The sequence below is a fragment of the Artemia sp. Qi Xiang Cuo genome, chromosome 12 (assembly GCF_049724085.1).
Source record: "Artemia sp. Qi Xiang Cuo chromosome 12, ASM4972408v1, whole genome shotgun sequence".
In the NCBI taxonomy this organism is placed as follows: domain Eukaryota; kingdom Metazoa; phylum Arthropoda; class Branchiopoda; order Anostraca; family Artemiidae; genus Artemia; species Artemia sp. Qi Xiang Cuo.
Genome location: NC_142805.1, coordinates 41,717,013 through 41,741,671, shown reverse-complemented (window position 1 = coordinate 41,741,671; position 24,659 = coordinate 41,717,013). Strand labels below are relative to the sequence as shown.

The window sequence follows — 24,659 nt, the reverse complement described above, 5'->3', positions numbered from 1 at the left end:
GGTCATGTGTGTCTCTTTGAGCTATGTGTGTCTCTTTGGGGTGTTTGAATCTTTTTGGTCTGTATGTGTCTCTTTGGGATTTGTGTGTCTCTTCGGGCTATGTGTGTCTCTTGAGCCCGTGTTTGTCTCTTTGGGCTGTGTGTGTCTCTTTAGGCTGTGTGTCTCTTTGGGCAGTTTGAATCTTTTTTATTTGTGTTTGTCTATGGGGACAGTTTGTGTTTCTATGATCCATATGTGTCGATTGGTTCTGTGTGTGTAATTTTGCTTGTTTAGGGTGAATTTCTGCATTTTGGGTATCTGGGTGATAAGTGTTTCCCAGTTTGGTGTTTGTGTCTGTATGGACTTGACTTGTATTATTTTTCGTTTTTTTTTGTCTCTTTGGGCTGTGTTTGTGTGTCTCTTTGGGCTTTGTGTGTCTCTTCGGGCTGTGTGTGTCTCTTTAGACTGTGTGTGTGTCTATTTGGGCTGTGTGTCTCTTTGGTCAGTTTGAATCTTTTTGGTCTGTGTGTGTCTTGTTGGTCTGTATGTGTCTCTTTGGGATATGTGTGTCTCTTTGGGCTGTTTTGAGTCTTTTTGGACTGTGTATGTCTCTTTCGGCTGTTTGTATTTCTTTGGACAGTGGGTGTCTCTTTGGGCTGCGGGTTGATTGACAGAAGTATGTATTAGCAAAGTTATAGTGGAAGGCGAGTTGCTAGAGAAATATCTAATTTAATAAGAGTTTTCGACCGTAAAGTTTTGTAAGTAAATTATTAAAAATACTATTCGTCGGCTCATAGGTAAAACTCATGTCCAGGTTCGGATTGAAAAATCAATTATTTACGTAGAATCTGAGCTAATGAGGGTTTTTGATAAAAAATTCTAGTTTTCTATAAGAAAATTATGGAAAATACAAGTCTATCGTTCAAAGTTGAAAATTAGTTCCAATCTCAGATTCAAATGTAGAAAAACCTGGGTGGGTGGGTAGAAATAAAAAAAATTTAACAAGAAATTACTGAAAAGTGTTTTGGGGGAGATGGCTTGATCGGCAGAAGGATGTATTAGCGAAGTTAGTTGAGGGCGACAAAGTCTTAAAAATCAAGGCTATAAGAAAAAAAAAGTTCTAAATATTTTTGTAAGTTTGTAGTTTACGCACTAATATCATATCAGTAACGATTCTATTTGAAATTTCTCCATGTTGATAAATCAAACGTGAAAATTAGGTACATTCTATGATTCAAATGTAGAAAAACCCGTGTGTGTGAGTTAAAATAAATTTTTTTTTTTAACAAAAAATGACTGAAAAGTGTTTTGGAGGAGATGGCTTGATTGACAAAAGTATGTATTCGCGAAGTTATAGTGGAGGGCGACAATGTCTTCAAAGTCAAGGCTATAAGAGAAAAAAAAGTTCCGGATATTTTTGTCGGTTTGTAGTTTACGCACTAATATCAATATCATTAATGATTCTATTTGAACTTTCTCCAAGTTGATAAAATTGGTCTCTAAACGGTTCATGATAAAAAAAATAGTTTGGGACAAGAAAAAAAAACAAAAAAAAAACTAAAATAATGTCGTGAAATCATTTTTAACACTCAGAGAAGTTTTTTTTTGTGTAAGTTTTTGTGTGTGCATGTGTAAGTTGTGTGTGTGTGCGTGTAAGTTTTTTTTTTTGTGTAAGTTTTTTTTGTTTTTGTAAGTTTTTTTGTTTGTGTTTGTAAGTTTTTTTTTTTTTTTGTGTAAGTTGTTTTTTTTTGTGTGTGTTAGTTTTTTTTTGTGTTTGTAAGTTTTTTGTGTGTGTGTAAAGTTTTCTGTGTGTGTGTGTAAGTTTTTTGCGCGTGTGTGTACTTTTTTTTGTTTGTGTATAAGATTTTATGTGTTTTAAAAAACTAAAACACTGTCGTGAAATCATTTTTAACACTCAGAGCAGGGGGGGTGTTGGGATTTAATAAGAAAGAAACAGCAAATTTAATTTTAAAAAAAGTGTGAATCAAAGAAATTTTGTTATTTTAACTGGCTTGAAATTGCATACAAACGGGCCAAAAAAGTGTTACAATGCTTTTTCTTGCTCACAATCGTGTAGGTTGCCATTTATGCATAAGTTTTTGTGTATGTATAAGTTTTTGTGTGTGTGTAAGTTTTTTTTGCGTGTGTATGTGTAAGTTTTTCTGTGTGTGTGTAAGTTTTAGTATGTGTGTAAGTTTTTGTGTGTGTGTAAGTTTTTGTGTGTGTAAGTTCATGATAAAAAAAAAGATAGTTTCGGGGAAGAAACGTGATTAAACACGTTTTGAAACTACATGCTATTTGCTTGCCTTTTCTTGGTACCTTTTCAAACGAGCGGGGATTCCCCACTGGTTCCTACACATTGCAAAAAAGTGAGCAGTACGAAAACTCCACGTTTTCAACCAGACTGGTTTTTTAGACAACACCCATTTTTTAGGGACCAGTCAGAGACAGCGGAGGTACACGCACAGACACGACACACAAACAGAGTCATAGTGAGAGAGATATCCAAAAAGTTGGGTTGATCTAGGTTCACTTAGAGTGGCGAACGCCCATACAGACACATACAGACCAAAAGATTCAAACGCCCCAAAGAGACAGACATAGCCCAAAGAGACACACACGGTCCCTAAGAGACAAAGACAGCCAAAAGAAAGACACACAGACCAAAATGACTCAAACAGCCCAAAGAGACGCATATAGCCCAAAGACACACAAACAGCCCAAAGAGACGCACACAGCCCAAAGAGACACACACAGCCCAAAAAGACACAAACAGCCCAAACAGACACAAACAGATCAAACAGATTCAAACAGACCAACGAGACACACAGCTCAAAGAGACGCACAAAGCCCAAAGAAACACACACAGCCCAAAGAGACACAAACAGCCCAAAGAGGTAAACACAGACCAAAAAGACTCGAACAGCCCAAAGAGACACACAAACAGACCAAAAAGACTCAAACAGTCCAAAGAGACACACAGCCCAAAGGGACACCCACAGCCTCAAGAGACACAAACAGCTCAAAGAGACACAGACAGCCCAAAGAGAAACACAACCCTAAGAGACAAACACCGACCTAAAAGACTCAAACAGCCCAAAGAGACACTTACAGACCAAAAATACTCAGACACCCCAAAAAAGACACACAGTCGAAAGAGACACACACAGACTCAACAGACAAACAGCAAAAATAGAAACCCATACCCCAAAGAGACACATACATCTAAAATAGACGTAAACTGCACAAAGAGATTCACACATACAAAAGAGAGACACAAAGCCCAAAAAGATACAAACAGTCAAAAGAGACACACACAGACCATAAAGATTCAAACTGCCCAAAGAGACACACAGCATAAAGAGACACACACAGCCCAAAGAGACATACACAGGCTAAAGAGACATACAAACAGTCCTAATAGACACACAAACCACAAAGAGACACACACACAGCTAAAAGGTAAAAAACACGCCCATACAGACACATACATACCAAAAATATTCAAACATCCCAAAAGAGACAGACATTGCCCAAATAGACACAGATGGTCACTAAGAGACACAAAGAGCCAAAAGAAACACATACAAACCAAAATGACTCAAACCGTCCAAGAGAAACAAACAGCTCAAAGAGAAGCACACGGCCCAAAGAGACGCACATATCCAAAATAGACAAACAAAGCCCAAATTAACACAAAAAAAAGCAAAAAGAGACACAGCCAGACCAAAGAGATTAAAACTAAAACAAGAGACAATCAGCATAAATATAAATAAACACCCCAAAGAGACACACACACACAGCCTAAAGAGACAACAACAGCCCGAAGACAAACACACACACCCAAAAGATACAAAAAACGCCCATACAGACACATACAGATTAAGAGATTCAAACGCCCCAAAGAGATACACATAGACCAAAGAGACACACACTGTCCCTATGAGACACAAACATCCAAAAGAAAGACTCACAGATCAAAATGACACAAACATCCCAAAGAGACAAACATAGCCCAAAGAGACATAAACGGTCCCTAAGAAACACAAGCATCCAAAAGAAAGACACATAGATCAAAATGAAACAAACAGCCCAAAGAGACACACATAGCCCAAAGATACACAAACAGCCCAAAGAGACACAAAGACCCCAAGGAGACAAACACAGACCAAAAAGACTCGAACAGCCCAAAGAAACATAAACAGATCAAAAAGACTCAAACACCTCAAAGGGACAAACAGCCCAAAGAACGCCCCAAAGAGACACACATAGCCCAAAGAAACACACACGGTCCCTAAGAGACACAAACATCCAAAAGAAAGACACACAGATCAAAATGACACAAACAGCCCAAAGAAACACACATAGCCCAAAGAGACACACACGGTCCCTAGGAGACACAAACATCCAAAAGAAAGACACACAGATAAAAATGACACAAACAGCCCAAAGAGACACAAACACCCCAAAGAGACAAACACAGACCAAAAAGACTCAAACAGCCCAAAGAAACATAAACAGATCAAAAAGACTCAAACACCCCAAAGAGACACAGAGCCCAAAGAGAGTAGTAGTCAAAGTACTATTTCTAATACTTTATGTTCCATCCTGTTTTATTTGCGGCCTTTACGGTCCTTCCGGTTTTTCTGGTAGGTAATTTTATTCTAGAGGTCATTACACCTTTGCCAAGAGGAAGGATCACTGCTCTAGTTGTGATTTTTATTGTGAGATACGGATTTTTTTTCTGTGACAGTAACAGTTTCCATGGTAGTTATTACAAAGAGAATTGTTTTAATTTGCGGGGAGAGTTATGGAGAAAAAAAAAATGAGTGTTGCAGAGCAACTCTTTTTGAATAAGTTTGATACTGACAGCAGCAGAAGCCCTGATATGCGTATACACATTCTGAAAAAAATTATAGACCAGATTTCTAGTTCATATATTTTTTGATAACTTGATAGGTGATTTGAATAAAAGGAATTCAAATATTTTGTCTATGAAATAGAAGCTAACTCAATTTGCGAAAAGATATTCCATTTGAACAACTCTGATCTGATTGAATTGTCGCCGACACTGAGATTTAATCGCTGCTAAGCCTATTGTTATTGCGAAAGGGGTTACTCAATTTACTTCTTAGTGTTAAATGACAGATTTCCAAATACGATCATTTTGAAAAGCAGACAAAAAAAGTTGGTTTGTCCCCTCATTTCTGTAGGGCAGGAGATAACTTAATTTACTTAGACAGTGAATGATATTAATTAGTGATTGATTGTATCAGTGGAGAAAAAAAGGATTAAACTGATTAACAGTTAAGGTAACCCCAAAGGAGCTGTTAACTGAGGTAATTTGTTATAAATTTGAAAAATACCTAACGATGAATCGGAAACGTTTGATTAACTTTTGCAAAAAAAGGAGTAATGGGATTTGCGAATTGGAGGAGATGGGGTTGTTATGCACTGTATAAGACGCAAGTGATGTTTTGGAGAGTTTGGGGTCATGTGTGTCTCTTTGGGCTATGTGTGTCTCTTTGGGAGCGTTTGAATCTTTTGGTTACTAAAGTATTATATTTTCATCGTGTTTTAGGATATTCGATTAGGATTAACTTAACTTCATTCCTTGAGTGTTGTCGGGGGTAACACGTAATTACCAATTTTGAGGTCACTGCAGGGGATTTTCCACAAGGAGAATTTTCCATCGGGAGGGAACTTTCCAGGAGGTGAATTGCTACAAGTTTCACGGTAAATCATCCGTTCATAGGTTTTTTCCAAATTTTTAAAGAAAATTTGCAAATGAAAAGAGAATTTTTGCACCAAACTTAGGTTAATTTCTGCTCGTTTATGGTTTTGATTCGATTATTTCCTACATTCTTTACAGTCTCATGAAATGTAATTAAACAAATATAAAAGATTTTTCAACTAAAGTAAGGAGCAATTTAAAAACTCATTACATTTTGTATTAAAAAATTTTGAAAAAAAGCCAACTTCACAATAAATATTATGGATATAAATATTATACAGACTTTTTATCTTTAACAGAATTAAATAAAAAAAAACGGGGGGGGGGTTCAGTTGTACAGGGGTTCGGTTATACAGAAGTTCAGTTAAAGAGGTCTTACTTGCACGAAGGTTCAGATGCATGGGGATTCACTTGCTTGGGGCTCAGTTACACGGGGATTCAGTTACAATGGAACCCACACAAAAAAACAATGGGGGCACACACAAAAGCCAAATTAGCCAAGTGGCCTACGAGAAATCATGGTTTGCATGGGGGGGGTTGACTTGCACGAGGGGTCAGTTAAAGGGGGATACAGTTACACGGGAGTTTATTTAAATTGATTTGAGTACAAATATAAAAAATTTTTAAACTAAAGTTAATGATCAAGTTTAAAACTAATAACAGATTGTCTTAAAAAATTTTAAAAAAAAGCCAACTTCACAATAAATATTAAGGAGTTAAGTGTGATACAGACTTTTTATCTTTAAAATAATTAAATAAATAAAAACGGGGGGGGGGTTCAGTTGTACAGGGTTTTGGTCATACAGGGGTTCATTTAAAGAGGTCTCACTTACACAAAAGTTCAGATGCATGAAGACTCACTTGCTTGAGGTTCAGTTAGATGACGGTTCACTTACACTGGAAACCACACAAACCACACTGGGGGCACACACTCCCGTTAACTGATCCCAGGGGCATATGAGACCTCAGCGGGGGAATGAGGGGTTGACTTGCCCGGGAGGTCAGTTAAAGGGAGTACAGTTCCACGTGGGTTTAGTTCCATGCGGTGGAGGCGCACGAGTGTTCAGGAGCATGAGACTTCAATAGCAGGGGGGGGGGTTCAGTTGTACAGGGTTTCGGTTATAAAGGGGTTCAGTTACATGGAGGATATATTGACATTTTAAAAGATGATATAAAAGATAATTTTAGAAGAGGATTTGAAGATGAACCTCTGTGGTTACTATAATTCACAAATTCTATTTGAAAAGTGTTGCAAGGTCTCCTGCCCTAACCCCAAAGGTTTCCGGTCCTTCTACCCCAACCCAGAAGGAAGCCAGCGGTCCTCAAAGGTCCCCCAAGCTCCCAAAGGACCACCCAGCCCTCAAGGACCCCCTCAGACCCTCAAAAGTCCACCTCAGACTCCCTTCGTTTGTAGATAAATGTTGTCGGAAAAAGATGGTTCAGGGTGTCTAGGTTACCATTTTCAACTTATCGGAGGTGGACTTCTTAGTCTTTCAGAGGTCTGTTTTGTCTGAAACCTATGATTTGGGGTGAATAGTTTGCTATTTTTGACTTTTATGAGCTGGATTTCTTACCCCTTTCATAGGTGTGTGTTGTCGGAAAATTATGATATGGGATGTGTAGTTTGCAAGTTGGACTTTTCAGGGTTAGATTTCTTATCATTTCGATGGTGTGTGTTGTCTCAAATCCATAACTTAGGATGTGTGGGTTACCATTTTTTTACTTTTCTGAACTTTATCCTAATTGAATAGCTACTAAAGGAACATTTGTTTTGTATCTATTGCTATCAATATTCTGTTTTTTAGAGTTCAAGTTACTATTGACCCTTACGTGCCTGAAATCATGAATTAGAATATTCAATTAGCTGTTTGGGTTTTCAGACGTTTTTGACCATAAACTCTAGTTTCCTGTAAGAAAATTATGGAAAATACAATTCTCTAGTTAAAATGTGAAACTTAGATCCATTCTCTGTTTAAACTGTTAAACATATTTCCATCTTTGAGATTCGTAATTAATGTGTACTTACGATTCAAGTTTAATATATTTTTTTTCTTAAAAACAAACTATTTTTTTTTAACTCAGAAATGATTCAACTTTATTTTTTTTTGTACTAATATTAAAATTTCAAAACATGATTACTGCTCTAAAGATATAGCACCATTTTCTTCAAGAGAAAAGAGGTGACTTTTCCAATGATATTTTACTTCCTGATATCGACAGGACATTAACTATTTCATGTATTAAATCAGCATTTTTTACCCAGTATAACGACAAGCAAACCAGCCATATCATATAAAAAAGTGAGTGGGGGGCATTTTAATAAATCGCTTTGAAACGCCTAGGCAATAATAGCAGATTATTATGAAAAGGAGTCGCTTGAGAGCTATTACAGAAATAAGAATGAAAGCGCACTCATACCCGCATTTGGACCTTGTCATAACAGTAAGGAATTTAATTTCTTTGGAGTACCAAAAAAATTCAACTCTTCTTATGGTGGATATGCAAGAGTGAGATATCCAGAGATGATAGCACTCAAAGAAAATGCCAACATAAAAATAATAGTTGATGAAGAGGGACATCTTCTTCCCAGTGCTTGTGGTAACATGCTACCTCTTGTTACACCCCATTGTCAACTTTCGGGTATTAGCATTCAACGGAAGATCAAAAGAAGACATGCATACTCTTCTACTAATATCATAAACATATCTTGTCGACGTGCCGAAACTGTTACCTTTGTAAAAATAATGTTATAATAGACAGTGAAATTGCCGGAAAAATAAAAAGGGCATTGGCAGAAAATATCACTAAGGAATATAAAGATGAATCGATGAAAAACAAAGTACCAGCAAACTTCACTACCATTAATCAAACAATTAATGAACCAAATAATAGCAAAGATGAAATGCATATTGAAAATGTTGATAACCCCCCAGTAAAAATGTGTTCACATGTCAGTGGCATTGTAGCATTGAATTCTGACATGGAGAGGTATTTGAACTATGAAACAAGTACAAGTGATAGCACTATCGGAAACGTATGCGTGCGTTGTCATGACACTATGGAATTAAATTTCTTTGGAGTACCAAAAAAATTCAATTATACAAATGGTGGATATGGGAAAGTATCATTTCTAGAGATGTTAGTACTCAAAGAGAATGCCAACATAAAAATAATAGTTGATGAAGAGGGGTATCTTCATGCTAGTGCTATAGGTAACATGCTACCTATTGATAGAACCTTTCGTCGGCTTTTAGGTATTAACATTCAAATGAAAGTAAAGAGGACAAGAAACGCCTACTCTGCTACTAATATCATAAACCATATCTTGTCTACGTGTCGAAATTGTTACCTGTGTAAAAATAATGTGATAACAGACAGTGAAATTGCCAGAAAAATAAAAAGGGTATTGTCAGAAAATATCACTACGGAATATAAAGATGAAAAGATGAGAAACAACGCACCAGCAAACATTACTGGCATTGATCAAACAGTCAATGAATCAAATAATACCAAAGACGAATAGCATACTGAGCCTGTTCATGAGACACTAGTAAAAATTGTGTATGATTCAAAATGGAATAATGATTATTCCACTGATTACGAACTAAGAGAAGACAATAACTACAATATCAAGAGAGAACATGGTGAACTATTTTATGGAACAGATTCAAAATGTCCAAAGTTAATCATTGATATTAATAATGTATCATAATATATTTTTGTATTGATATTCTACCTAACATTATTTCATTAAAAATATTACACTGTTATGTGTTCATTATTTTTTAGAGTAAGCTAGTATATCAAGTGTTTAGAATGTCTATTAAAACATCGACAATGTAAGAAAAGGAATTTGCGTACATCTATTGTCAGACACATGGGATAACATTAACAAATTACCTCAGTTAACAGCTCCTTTGGGGTTACCTTAACTTTTAATCAGTTTGATCCTTTTTTTCTCCACTGATACAATCAATCACTAATTAATATCATTCATTGCCTAAGTAAATTAAGTTATCTCCTGCACTACAGAAATGAGGGTACAAACCAATTTTTTTTGTCTGCTTTTCAAAATGATCGTATTTGGAAATCTGTCATTTAACACTAAGAAGTAAATTGAGTAACCCCTTTCGCAATAATAATAGGCTTAGCAGCGATTAAATCTCAGTGTCGGCGACAATTCAATCAGATCACAGTTGTTCAAATGAAATATCTTTTCGCAAATTGAGTTAGCTTCTATTTCATAGACAAAATATTTGAATTCCTTTTATTCAAATCACCTATCAAGTTATCAAAAAATATATGAACTAGAAATCTGGTCTATAAATTTTGTCAGAAAAGGTACTCGTATATCGTTGCTGCTACTGCTGTCGGTTTCATCATTAATCTCCAATAATGTAAATGCACCACTCATTTTTTTTTTCTCCACTAATATCCTTGCAAATAAAAACTATTCTCTTTGAATTCAATTCTCTTACTAATATGAATTGTAAAGAAAACTATTCCTTTTATTCAAATCCTAATCACCAATCAAGTTATACTCGTTCCTCTTGGCAAAGGTGTAATGACCTGTAGAATAGAATTACCTACCAGAAAAACCGGAAGGAACGTAAAGGCCGCAAATAAAACAGGATGGAACATAAAGTATTAGAAATAGTACCTTGACTACTACTAAAGAGACACACACAGCCCATTCGATTCTGACTATTTTTGGTTTTCTCTCTAAAATTGACTCCCCCTCCCCTCTGCCCTCAGAAATGGAGGACAGAGTGACCTCTGAGCCTTCCCCTTGAGGCAGATCCCGTTTATTTTTGGTTCTGAAAAAGTTTAGTTTTCCCTTCAAACTTGACTCCCCCTCCTCCCTGCCCTCATAAATGGAGGAAGGAGGGGCCTCAAGAGAAATTACAGTCCAAGAGACACATACAGCTCAAAGAGATGCACACGACCCAAAGAGACGCACACATCCAACAGACACACACAAAGCCCAAAACGACACAAAAAGCCAAAAGAGATATACACAGAGCAAAAAGATTGATAACACTTTTTCTGTTCGAGCTAGCAAATTTTCTACCAAAGGGTCAGTTAAAATAATGCCTCCGTCAATCGTGTTTTCATCGGGAGGGTTAAAATCTACCCTATATGTTTGCAAATGACCTAGAGCAGACTCTAACAAATAAAATTCACGCAATTCCGGGGACATAGCACTATTTTCACGTCCTGCACCTGTTTGTACAGGATCCAATTCACTAATAGTAAAGTTATCGTTAAAAATGTCCCCGGAAAATATATATATATATATATATATATATATATATATATATATATATATATATATATATATATATATATATATATATATATATATATATATATATATATATATATATATATATATATATATATATATATATTGCACCACTCATTTTTTCCTCTACTAATATCCTCGCAAATAAACTATTCTCTTTGAATTCAATTCTCTTACTAATATGGACTGTAAAGAAAACTATTCCTTTTATTCAAAACCGAATCACAAATCAAGTTATACTCACTCTATTTGAAAAGGTGAAGAGCTTCTATAGAATAACGTAGAAATTGCTATATGTCTCCTAGAAGTATAATGCCATGTGAGAGGATACTCACTCTCTTTGAAAAGGTGAAGAGCTTCTATAGAATAACGTAGAAATTGCTATATGTCTCCTAGAAGTATAACTTACTACTCTACTAATATATATAGTGACCTTACATTCAGTTGAACCTTTTCAATCGTTAGCGTCGATAAGGATTGAAACTTACAAATTATCATATACAGCCTAATTAACACTATGTATCTTGCCCTAACTTTTCAGCATGATATTACTGCAGCTACTCTTTAGTGTAATTAATTTAAAAAACTTTCTGAAAAATAAGTTTTTCAAAGAAAAGTAAAGGCCGTTTTAAACTTAAGCTCAGTATATAAAAATACATTTTAGAGTTAAAACTCAAAACGAGCAGAAATTACGATTAAAAAATAAATGAAACCCAAAACGAAAATAAACCAAACAGACAATCATAGCAAAAAACATTCAACAAGTAAAAATATAAATGAATAAATAGATATTAAAGCGAGTAATGCTTAGATTATGCTTAAAACCAACAAAATCGTCTGCTATTAAAGAATAGATTAAGCGATGGCACAACCTGCAAAGTCTGCCCTCGGGCTCTGAAGCATTGTGTCGAACTCAGAGGTTTCGCTACATGATCTTTGAAACTCTTTGGAAAAATTGGCTCTCTCATTCTTCTTATCAGAGGGGTTTCAGAACAATAGGGCGTGGAGAGGTGGGGGTGGGGGACTACTTGCCCTTCGATCTCTGTTGAATCTTAATACTTGCACTTGAAGTTTCAACTTCAAATCATATGAGACCTCTTCAAAGTTTTAATGAGAATCTCTTCCATAAGAACTATTTATGCCACGAGTGAATTACTTTCACAGCCTTCCTCCAGGCTCTGGGGGGTTATGACGACAAATGATTTTTAAGTTCTAAAACTTTTAATAATTTAAAAAAAATAGCTATCTCAAAGTTCTTATCTGATGGGTTTGAGAAAAAAGGGGCATAGAGAGGGGGGCAGTTGCCCTCCGATATCTTTTGACTCTTCATAAGGGAACTAGAGCTTTCAATGTCCAATCACCTGAGCCCTCTCCTTAGTTTATACGAGGATACCCTCAATAATTACCATAACTTCCCCCAGAGTCATGATTTCAACTCCCGCCCCAGGCTCTGGGGGGTTGCGTCGACACAGGAGTGTTTCTTACCTGACCTTTGAACAGTTTTTAACTAAATGGCCATACGTCAAGGAGTTTTGTTATATGATCTTCGAACTATTTCTAACAAAATGGCTACCTTGAATTTTTTAAACGATTACTTGGGGGAAAAGGGGCTTGGGGGGAGGGGCTAGTTGCCATTCGATCACTGTTGGCTCTTAAAAAGTGAATTCGAACTCTATATTTACAATCTAATGAGCCCCTTTGACGTTTATGCGCCGATCCCTTCTAGCGGAAATACCTCTTGTAAAAAAATGGAGTGTGAGGGGGGAGGGGGATGTGAGCTGCCCTCCAATCAATTTTGACTCTTAAAGAGGGAATTACTTAACAGGCCTGCCCATGGGCCCCGAGGGTCTGTTTCTACATCATATTTTTTTATAGATGCATTTTTAACAAGTGTAACTCTACGGGCCCGCTCAAAATCTTGCGGGGTTGTAGGGTGGGAAAAGGGGCGTGGGGGGGGCTAGGTTCCCACCTAAAAATGTTTAAAGAAAAATAATTAACTATAAATTTATATTTCTAAAAGATTTTAACCTCGCCGGTTGTCTGAGCATCCCTCCCAGAGGAGTGATATAGGTCACCTGGGCATAACTAACACCACCTGCCCTCAGGCCTTGGTAGGCTGTGTCGGCCCCACAGATTTCTTTTTTTGTTATTTTAACTCTTTTTAATAAGATAAATATCTAAATTGTAGGATGTTTGGGTTTAATTAAAAATTCGGGGGGTGGGGGGGGAGGCTAGGGGCCCTCCAACCTCGATTGAATCCTAAAAAGTGAAATGAAATTTCAACTGCAAAACAACTGATACCGCTTTAAAGCTTATACGAGCATCCCGTCCATATGAACCAAAAATGCCCCCCGATTATAACTTCTAACGACTGCTCCTGGGCACTACGGGGGTTGTGTCGACACAGTAGTTGTTTAGTATGATATTTGAAAAAATTTTAAAAAAATAGTTATATCAAATTTATGCGTTGATGAATGGTGGACAAAAGGGGGTGGGGGGGACTGATAGCCCTCCGAGATCTTATGATTTTTAAACGTAGACCTATAACTTTAAATTTCCAAGTAATGGACACCTCTCTTACATTTAACCGATAAGTCCAAATATAAGAACAAGATATTCCCACAGGGTAACACTTATACACAGATCCCCGAACACTGTGGGGGGGGTGGTCCGGGAAAAAGATATAAGGAACCTAAATTTAAAACACATGTAAAAAACGGGATATATAATATTTGAATTGAATGTGTTTGGCGAAATGGCGAGCGTGGGAGGGGTGTTCGTTGCCTTCCAATCCCTTTTGACTCTTATAAAGGAAACGGACGTGGCGAAGACAATACTCTATAACCAGCTGTTAGACCCCCAGGGCAAAACTCACCGCCCGTGCCCTGAGGGCTGTGGGGGGTTATCATCGTCCAAAAAATAATGTCCCTAACTTTTAACTACTTTATTATCAAACTGGATCTCTCCACATTTTGATTGAGGTATTTGAGGTCTGTCAGGACAAGATGAGTGTGAGAGGGGGGTTAGATGCCCGCCAATCACTTTTGACTATTAAAATGGGCATTAGTCCTTTGAATTTCCAATCGAATGTGTCCTTTTTGAGGTTTCTACGACAAAGCTTTCTATAAAAACCGTATATGCCCCCAGAGCATAACTTACAACACGTGCCCAGGGGTCTGGCAGCGGACTTTCCAACTTAGAAATTTAATTTCCATCTGAAATTAATTATGTAGAGCCAAATAGCTATCTCAACATTTTGAGGGGATGTATTTGGGGAAATGGTGGGCGTGGAAGGGGTGTCAGTTGCCTTCCAGTAACTTTTGACCCTTAAAAAGGGCACTCGAACTCTCGATTTCAAATCGAATGAGCCCCCTTTGAAATTTATGCGACGACCTCTTCCATATGAAGTACCTCTGGGAAAAAGAAAATAATAAATATATAATAATGCAGGGGTGCCGTATGGTTTTTACTACAGGCCACGCTATAGCGTTGCCTCTGATGAGCTGGAATTTGATTGAGCAAATGCAAAAGCTGTAGTGAATACCAATTCTTGTTTGGTAATCCAAGTTTGGTAATTTGGTAATTGTTTGGTAAGAAGTTTGTTAAAGTGCCTTCTTCTGTTTATAAAAATAATAATTAGCGGGAAAAAGGCAGGAATAGAGATTAGTCGTTGGTTTAATGTAGAGCCAGATAATTCGCCGAGTTGTACCTTACTCTCATTTATATGGATTATTTTGTAGAACTTCGTCTTAAGAAACACAACCAAAGGCTACGAAACACCATGAAATTAAATGAAATAGTTTTCTAGAAATTCAATATACGCTATGGAGCTTTTGAGTGTACTGTATAACATGTCAGAAATGGGAATTAATTCAATAATGATTGAATGAAGAAGTTTTAAGAGTCGAAGGTGGGAGTAAAGGTCTAAATATTATGTCAAGTAGACCGCTTAAGTGGTCAAAAAGATTCTTTAAGTGTGCCAAGATGCTGAAGTGGGCACCGCGGCGTAAGTTGGCAAACAGGGACGTCAGGTGAGGATAACTGACAGTACAGTGCATCGAATCGACAGTTTCGTTGCCTTGGCTGTACGATCATAACGCATGTCTACTTCAAAACATTGAGGAAGGCATACTAGATGTTACGCTACCTTACTTGGATAGAAGATTAAATTAAAAACAAAAATTTTCAACTGAAAGTAAGGAGGTAACATTAAAACTTAAAACGAACAGAAATTATTACGTATATAAAGGGGATTGGCCCTACTCATAACCAGGCAGTTTAAGCAAAATTTTTTTATCAATTTAAATAATTATTTGTTTTTTTATAAAAACACGGCCCATTTCTTTATGGATTCAATATTTAATATATGTTAGAAAATTAAAAATAGAACTTAAATAGCGTGGTGTTGAGGAGGGGGAAACTTCTTTATATACGAAATAATTTCTGTTCATTTTAATTTTTAATGTTGTTCCTTAATTTCAGTTGAAAAACTTGTTTTTTTTATTTAATTTCTTATCGTTTTTTAAATAATAACAGAAATCTAGCCACACTTCCACGGAGAAACACCCTCTCCAGAGAAATATCCTCCAAATAGTTGAATCCATGTGAAAATTTAACCCAGAGTAGTAATCTTATCCCCCCTGTGCGTAAAATTTATAAAGAAAAAATAAAGCAAGACCTATAATTTTGAATTTTGAAAAAAGATAAAAAAGAATTTTTTATATAATTTTTTTATAAGACCCCCGCACACCTCTTCTCCCCCCCCCCCAACTCAACATTATCCGAATCCATCGCACTAACAACTACTAGGCGCACTAACTTTACCCATTTTAATACTAAAATATCGTTTCCATTGGGTGGGGGAAGGGGGGTTAGTTATGAACCCGGGCATAGTTTTTGGGCCTTTCACCTATTATGAACAAACTGGCTCTCACCACATATTGATCGGACAATTGTTGGGTAACAAGGGGCAGGGAAGGGGGCTTCGTTGCCCTCAAATTTTTTTGGTAACTTAGAAGGGACACTAGAATTTTTAATTTCCGTTAGAAGTATTCCTCTCCCAATATTCTTAGACCATTGGGCCGATACGATCATCGCTGAAAAACTAAACAAACAAACACGCATCCGTGATCTCTCTTCTGGACAAATATACGAAACTAAATATATTTTCAGATCTGATCTTGAAACAAAGACCATAAGGCTCTCTGCTATGCTTAATCTGTGCGTTTGATTTTTATTGAGATCACTATACTTATAGGGGGTGTTACACCCTTCTTTCAACAAAGAAGGAACTTTTCTCAGGCTCGTAATCTTTGATTGGTAGGATTAAACTTAATGAAATTCATATATTTTAAATCAGCATAAAAGCTGATTCTTGCGATATATCCTTTGGTATCGAAATTCCTTTTTTCATAGTTTCGGTTACTATGGAGCCAGGTTGCTCCGTACTTAAATTTTTTTACCACGTACTGAGTGATGTAATAGGTTAGAGTTACGTGATCATGTGAATGATTCAGTATTCCGTATGTAGATATTAAATAGTAGTGAAAATTGTCTTCAGAAATGGGACACATCACAGCGCACAGAAAGGGAAGTTACCAATACGTCAGAGCAATAGCCTAAGACCTATAGGCTCCACTCTCATAATTTTTCATTGCGCGTGCACTGCGGCGGAGTCATGAAGAAAAGTGTGCGACTGATGTGCCTCAAACATCGTTAACGGAGAGCCTAAGACTTTTTTCTACTGTTTAATAATTATACTGTGATCACACTATAGTCTACCAAAAGTTTTCTGCTTTGATCTCGTTTTTAAAATAAAATAAAAATTAGGGTGTTTAGGTCTCACTTTACTAATAATTTCTCAAATGATATACTTTTCTGAAATCCATCCAGAACCAAAACAAAAGCATATTATCCTAGAATAAGGTAGGACAAGGTCATAGGACAGAACTTGAAGGAAGAAAGAACTTACTGAGTTGTAGTACATACTACAGCTATGAGTAGACTGGAATGGAGGAGGAGTGTGTGCATACCTTGTAAGCTTAGTGCACGAGATCCGTCAGTAGTAACAAGATTATTCTTTTATCCTATAATAAAATAATAGAATTCAGCTTTCTGACCCCTTAGAATCAGATAAATCTTTTCCTGCTAAAGATTTAAATATAAAATATTTTTCATTTTGGAAACAATTGTCAGTGGACTTGGTGACTTGCAAGATTTAATGTATATATACATTTTTATTTACAATACTGTTATTTTTATTTTTTCTAAATTTTAGGATTTAATATTGTGCATTAGTAAATTTATAATTATTATTATTTAACATAAAAATATGAAATTTTACATGTCTGAAAATAAATAGTATAAGTCTTAATAAAATTGATAGTGATGTTTATTTATTTAGTACAATGTGTTAATTAAGACGTTTATATTGAATCCAAAACAATATAAAATGATTAAATAGTCTAAACTATCAAAAATATTTTGAAACGTACAGTTTCATTATCTATTACACTTAACAGTCGCTGGAAGAAACACTCTAACGAAGCGTTAAATTTCTAAGACTGTGTTCAAACGAAGAGCTTTATTTCTAAATTCTTTTTATTTCTTTATTTCTTTATTTCTATTTTCTATTTATTCTTCGTTCATTGCTTGAACGAACGTTGTCAATAAAAGAAAAATAAATAAAGAAGAAAACAAAAATATCTCTATAGCTAACCTATAGAAATAAATAAGTTCAACAAACATAATTGACAACTAGCCACAACTGTTGTGATAATTTACGAGGCACTGACTTACAAAGCAAATGTTTAAGGAGAGTGAAAAAGGAGAGTGAAAAACGGATAAATGAATCTCAGGTTGTTTGGCCGTCACTTGTGACCAATTATTCCTACAAGCAACATTTTCTCTTATCCTATGAGACAAGGAAGAAGTGCATTTAAAATTCATGCTTTGACAGTTTTGATCCTCGTGTGAGGGTGATTAATTCGAGATATAGTATACAGTCAACTCTATTTTCTGAATAATACTATTTTTTCACATCATTATTATTCCAAATTTTTCTTTGTATTTTAAGTTCGAACATAAATTTTCTCAATGTCAACAAAGGTATTTTTTTTTCTTTCATAGTGTATTATGAATTACAAAAGTAATTATAGAGATTAGGGAGACTTTTTTAAGCAAGAAAGTTTAATTAGATATAATTGATTTCAAAGAAACAGATTTGATTTCTCTAAGTGAGTCTTTCATAATTAGCTACCTGTTTGCTCAAGTGAGTAAATCCATAGAAAAATATTAGTACGGAGAACTCTCTAAATGCAGAACTTTAGTCTACCAAGTAAGAATTTTCGACCCTATTCTAAAGTCACTAGAGCACCGGGAGTTGTCTGTTTATCTCGCGTTCATCGTTTTTTGCAGCAATTTACTTTCTATATCCTCTAAGTGCAGGTATTACATTTAAGCTAAGGGTAATGCGATTCAAGTCCGCTTCGTGTCCGTTGAGTTTGAACTTAAGTTATCAAGGATTTTGCCCGAGTTTTTAGTAGGTTACATCAAGACATGAATGATTGTAAACGGAGAAAAGCCCAGACAGGTAGTCCAAGAAATTAAGAGGCAAACGTTTAAATGGCTAGGGCACGGGTAAATGGCAGGAGTATGCATGACTCTCATATTGGACACATACTTGTCAGGTTAGTTTTTGGAAAGGCATGCTGATCAAGAATTCAAAAATTGACATAAGACCGTTAGATTGCCAGTAATGAGAGGCAAACAAGGCACGCCTGCCTATGGTCTTCAAACTCTAACAGTTGTACTGGATTTTCTGTCTGGGCGGCAGCAGAAGGTATTCACCCTCCACGAAGAGGACACCTGCTCCGACTGGAGTGATATAGCTTGCGGGGCCCCACAAGGCACCAAACTTTCAGGCATAAAATGTTTCGCTATGATTAACTACAGCCTGAGTAAGCATGAAGACAGGTATAAATTAGTGGATGTCTTATCTGCTTGAAGGTAATACTCCTGTAGTTCTGTTTGCTAGTGAAATTTTCGACGAGCTTAATTTCTAGTGTAACGAATCCAATCTAACCATTAATGCTACCAAGTCAAAAGTACTCTGACTGAAGCCCCTAAAAAGAGACTTTACCCCTCCCCTCCCTGAAGTCCCATTTCCTGTTGTGTCTGAAGTGAAAATACTGAGAGTCATTTTCTTTAGGCTCTTCCGTACTACATACTGCTCACCTAATGCACGACCTAGAGTCAGTGCAGAAAAGGGCAGTTAGGATCATCCTTGGATGTAGTGATATTCCCTACCAAGAAGCACTCAATAAACTTGACATCCAATGCCTTGAGCAAAGACAGCGCAATCTCATCTGGAGATTTGGAAAAGCATTGCTGTTAAACCCAACCATCTATGAAAGTCTCCCCACAGATGCCCCATCAAACTGAAAAACCATACAAGAACTCCAACTGATACCTATACCTGCATGAGCAGACCGATAGTGTCATTTATTTGTGCAATTTTTTAAGCATTTGTTTAAATTTTTATGTTTTTTAATTTTCAAATTAGCAAAGATCTACTAAAGCTTTGTATTAAAAACTTCTCTCTCTGTTTCTCTCTCCCCCCCTCTCTCTCTCTCTCTCTCTCTCTCTCCCCCAGGGTAGTATAAGGAATACCACCTTGAAATCTGTACGACAACTCCCATCCCACCTGAAAAATTTAAAAATAGTAGCTTAAGATGCACTTTTTTATGATTTTGACCATACCAAACCATATTTTAGGCCTTGCGTTTTATACCGTTTCTAAAAAAAAAACAAAGTCTTTTGTAATGGAATCAAAGAGCAAAATTGAAATTTAAAAAGAACAAAATTGTTTCTTCTCACATTAATAAAGATGTAACTTTTAAAATAACTCAAATAACGTGATGCGTTATATTTTCCAACTTCTAAATAATTCTACAAACTAGCGCTGGAGCGAAGATACAAAACCGATCCCGAAAAACAGGCAGTTCTCTTAAGAGCAGAAAATTCCAATAGCAACCTTCACAAAATAAAGACTAATTTACAAGGTTCTCAATAGTCTTCTATCGACCGCAATACTGATAACTTTAAGTTATCATCATAATTCACAACTTTTTGATAACCACAATAATAATTGATAACTTTTAATGCAGAATCAGAATTCTCTGAAAAACTCGAACAAGTTCAGATTTCCATTCCACTGGTGGTAGCATCAGTAGTCACAAATTTTATCCAAGACTAGATTAAGAAATTCAAAAGTTTTCTAATTATAAATTTTCTTCTATCAAAATTTACTTTTTTGTTGTTAAAACTATATTAGGGTAATCCAATGCCACTTTGCAAAAACAAAAGGAACACAAAATAGTACGAACACAAATTGACATAAGACCGTGAGATTGCCAGTAATGAGAGGCAAACAAGGCACGCCCGCCTATGGTCTTCAAACTCTAACAGTTGTACTGGATTTTCTGTCTGGGAGGCAGCAGAAGGTATTCGCCCTCCACGAAGAGGACACCTACTCCTACTGGAGTGATATAGCTTGTGGGGCCCCACAAGGCACCAAACTTTCAGTCATAACATTTTTCGCTCTGATCAACTACCTACTGAGTAAGCATGAAGACGTGTATAAATTATATGATGTCTTATCTAATTGAAGGTAATACTGATGTATTTTTCTTTTATAGTGACATTTTCGAATAACTTAATTTCAAGTGTACCGAATCCAATCTATCAATTAATGCTACCAAGTCAAAAATACACCGACTGAAGCCCCTAAAAAGAGACTTTACCCTCCAACATTTACCCTCCTTAATGATACACCTCCAATATTTTCAAACATGAAGAACACGATTTTCAAAGATTTTGCTTTTGACAGTTTCTAAATTATGAAGTTTAGATTGCAGTATAATATTTTTGTCAGTATTTTCAGGTTGAACTGTGAAAATAAATAAGTAAAACTGATTTTTTATTTTTGACAATGTTTTTCATCTATGAAAATTCAGACTTGAACAATCTCTTGGTTCTCAAAGACATGAATACGGTTAAAGGAACGCTATATTTTGTTACGCTGTTTGCTGACATGTATTTTTGCTTTTCATTGCTGTTTTCACCCACGTTTCTTACTCTGAAATTTGGCACCCAGTACTACCAAAACCTGCATAGCTGAATATGGAGGTCTTCATCATTAAGAATTGAATTTTCAGTTTTTCGTAATTTTTTTTAAATTTGTACGGTTTTGTTCAATTCGAACAATCAGATGTCATTTTCACTGTTTCTGGTACCATCTAGACGAAAAAATAGCTTAAGTCTTAGGAGTCCAAAATCGAGTTTCGACAGGTCCCTGATATAACATAAAACTGAATAAAAACTTACACTCCTTGCGTAAGATGGGTCCATACTCCACAGTTGTTAAGCTCTTCTGAAATATTCATTTTCCCCTTTGGTTGTGAATCGGGAGTATTCATAGGCTCTTCGAAGTCCATACCCTTTTTGTCTTTTTTTTGTTTAAATGGGGGTATGACGGCGTCGATGACCCGCAATTCATCTTTTGTATAGAAATTATCAAGACTCTTGCACACGAAGATCATGATGATAAGCTGAAAAAACGAAATTAATACAAAACTGAAAAGAAAACTTGTCAATCCTGCATTTTGATCGAAACCAAGTAAAAGCCAATTATATCAAATACTAGGCTAATCCAAATGAAACGAGGAAGCTCAAGCAAATTTATTCTTCGGTTATTCCATATTAGTGATGTTTTACAAGACTAAATAATTAAATCCACAGATTTAGTATATCCTTAGTCCGTTGTTATGTTAAAAGAACTAGGCGTTTAACTTTCTCGATACAAGTCAGATAATTATAAGAAGTAAAATCATATGTGTCTTATTCCTGTAGAATTTGACTAGTGACTATTAAATGCTGTCAATTGCAAACTGTATAAAAAAATTACTTTAATTTTTATCCTTCTTAGTCTATTGAGTAAACCAGAGCAATAAGGACACGAGAATGGCAAGACAGATATTATATTTGTGGTGGTTTAAAATGAAGGGTCTATTAATCCGTGTGTGTGTCTTTGCACTTAACGAATAGTTAAACCATTCAAGACAAAACAAAATAGTTCTTTAAAAAAATTGGAAGTGAGCGTAATGCTGTCCAACATTCAAATCCAGAACAACCTCACTGGATTTTTTTATATGTTTTTTTAGTAAACCAGCAAGTAAAATAACTAAATCTGGAAACGACGAAATCTCGATGGTCCGATCGATTTGAAGCATATTGCACTGTTTTGTTTCAACAAATTATGCTATTTCTTCTTACTGACCATAGACATGTTTGTCGATAAATAAAAGTTATAATAGCGATAAAATCTTTTAATAGACGGTGATAAATTTTCCAAAAAATATTAAATATTTTTGTCAAATATGAAGTGACCTTCATCAGTTGTAATACTGATGAGAATTACTGAGATGAGAAGAGTTCCACCTTCGCTAAAATTTGACCTACATTTAGGCACTTTTAAAGAAGAAAAGTTTGAACGAAGGTTACATTTAAATACTTGTTATCAACTTATTAAGTATAAAATTAAAAAAAATATACGCGGTATAGATAAACTTTTCCTGTTAAATCTTACATCATAAAAGATTAGTATAAGTTAGTTTTTTTTATATTTTTATGCTTCCAACTTTGTTTCTGTCCCATAGATATTTATTTTTGTTGTTCTGTCTTGCGAGGTGGGATTTATATAATTAACCAGGCAAGTGGGGCGGAGGGGGGGGGGACCAGACCTTAATTTAAGGTGGACAAAGAAAAAAATCAAAAAAAAGCCGACATAAATATTAGTTGTCACATAAAGGTATTTGTGAAAATGTCAAAGAGTGTAGATCAAAAAACTACAAATCTATACGTTTTCAAAGGATTTAAATAAATTTTTAATTCTTAGAGGACAGCTGAAGAATAAATTGACTTTAACAGAAAAAAGCCATATTTTCTTAAGACTGATTGAGAGAAACCAACACCCCCCCCCCACGCCCATCATTTCATTTTCCATTACAAATCTACAAAAAAAGTTTTGAGACATAAATTTTTTTTCAGCATTTTTTAAACAATCATTTTTTTTTTATTTGGGATTTCCACCCCCCCCCCTCGAGGCTGAGGGCCCGGGCTTTGCCCGGGGTATGCACTTTATTCCTTGTTCACATATAGCCTAGTATTTGTTAGTGAGAAAAGGTATGTATGGTTGAATTTTAATTTACCAAAATACGAAGGGCATTAAGATGAGTTTTTTAGAGAATGTTGAGGGGAGTGTTGAACTAAATCATAACATGTTATGTGTATATGGGTTGTCAAAAGGGAATAACTCAGGAATGTCTGAGTATATCAACTTGGAATTTTCAAGAAATGATAAGGGAGATGATCAATTGACCAAAAAGGCAATATTTGCATTCCGCTACTACTGCTACCACAAGTAGTTTTACTACTACCACTACTATCACGGAAACTAATGCGTCTGCAGCGAGTACTTCTAAGCCTGAGGATATTAGAAAAAATATCCGAAGAAACTTTTTGGGGAAGTTTGAACTAAATTAAAACTTACTATGCGTATACAGATTGCTGTTACGGGCGTATCAGCAATATTTTTGGAACGGCTTATCATACCAAGAGGCAACTTCAGGGTCATCATGTGTGGGATATTCAGTTTACCAAAAGTCAAAATATTACTGTTACTACTTCTATTATTACTGCTTCTACTGCTGTCATTACTATAATATACACTATTATATGCTATTGCTGTTACTACTCGTCCTACAAATACCACTACTATTATGATAGTAGTAAAATTAGGTTATAAGTTTGAATTTTACAGTTTCACAGAATTCTGAGGGGGAATTTGAACAAAATCAAAACACACTATGCGCATGCAGATTGTAAATGTTATGTGTACGAGTATATTAATTTATGATTTTCAAGAAGTGATAAGGGAGATGATTAATTAACCAAAAAGGCAATATTTGCACGCTACTACTACTATAACTTATGCTGCTTCTACTGCTACCACAATCACAATTACTACTACCACTAGTATCACTAAAACTAATACTTTTGTAGTGATTACTACTAAGGCTGAGGATACTGGAAAAAATGTCTGAGGAAACGTTGTGGGGAAATTTGAACTAAATTAAAACTTATTATGCGTATACAGATTGCTGATACGGGCGTATCAGCAATATATTTGGAACGGCTTATCATACCATGAGGAAACTTCAGGGGCATCATGAGCGGGATGTTTAGTTGACCAAAAGGCAAAGTGTACCTGCTACTACAGTTATTAATACTGCTGCTACAACTGTTACTACTGCTACTATTAATACACTATTGCTGCTACTGCTGTTCCTACTACTATCACTACTACTATAATAGTAGTACAATTAAGGCTACACGTATGAAGGTAAATATTTAACAGAATATTGAGGGGGAATTTGAACAAAATCAAAACACACTATGCACATGCTGATTGTCAAATGGGCGTATCTCAAGAATTGACTTGGGTATTAAGTTGAAACTTTCGGAGAAATCTTAAAGAGGAAGATCAATTGATGAAAAGGTAATATATGCATGTCACTACTA

The 24,659-nt window shown here is 35.7% G+C and overlaps 1 protein-coding gene across 1 annotated transcript in view; it reads right to left on the bottom strand.

Moving 5' to 3' along the window:
• Window positions 1–21,385: 21,385 nt before the first annotated feature.
• LOC148946126 (sodium-driven chloride bicarbonate exchanger-like) overlaps window positions 21,386–24,659 on the bottom strand; it is a 68,550-nt gene continuing 65,276 nt past the window's right edge. Inside the window, exon 16 of the mRNA XM_089098142.1 lies at window positions 21,386–21,628. Coding sequence (XP_088954268.1) covers window positions 21,401–21,628 — 228 coding nt within the window. The 3' untranslated portion in view covers window positions 21,386–21,400. The remainder of the gene's footprint in view (window positions 21,629–24,659) is intronic.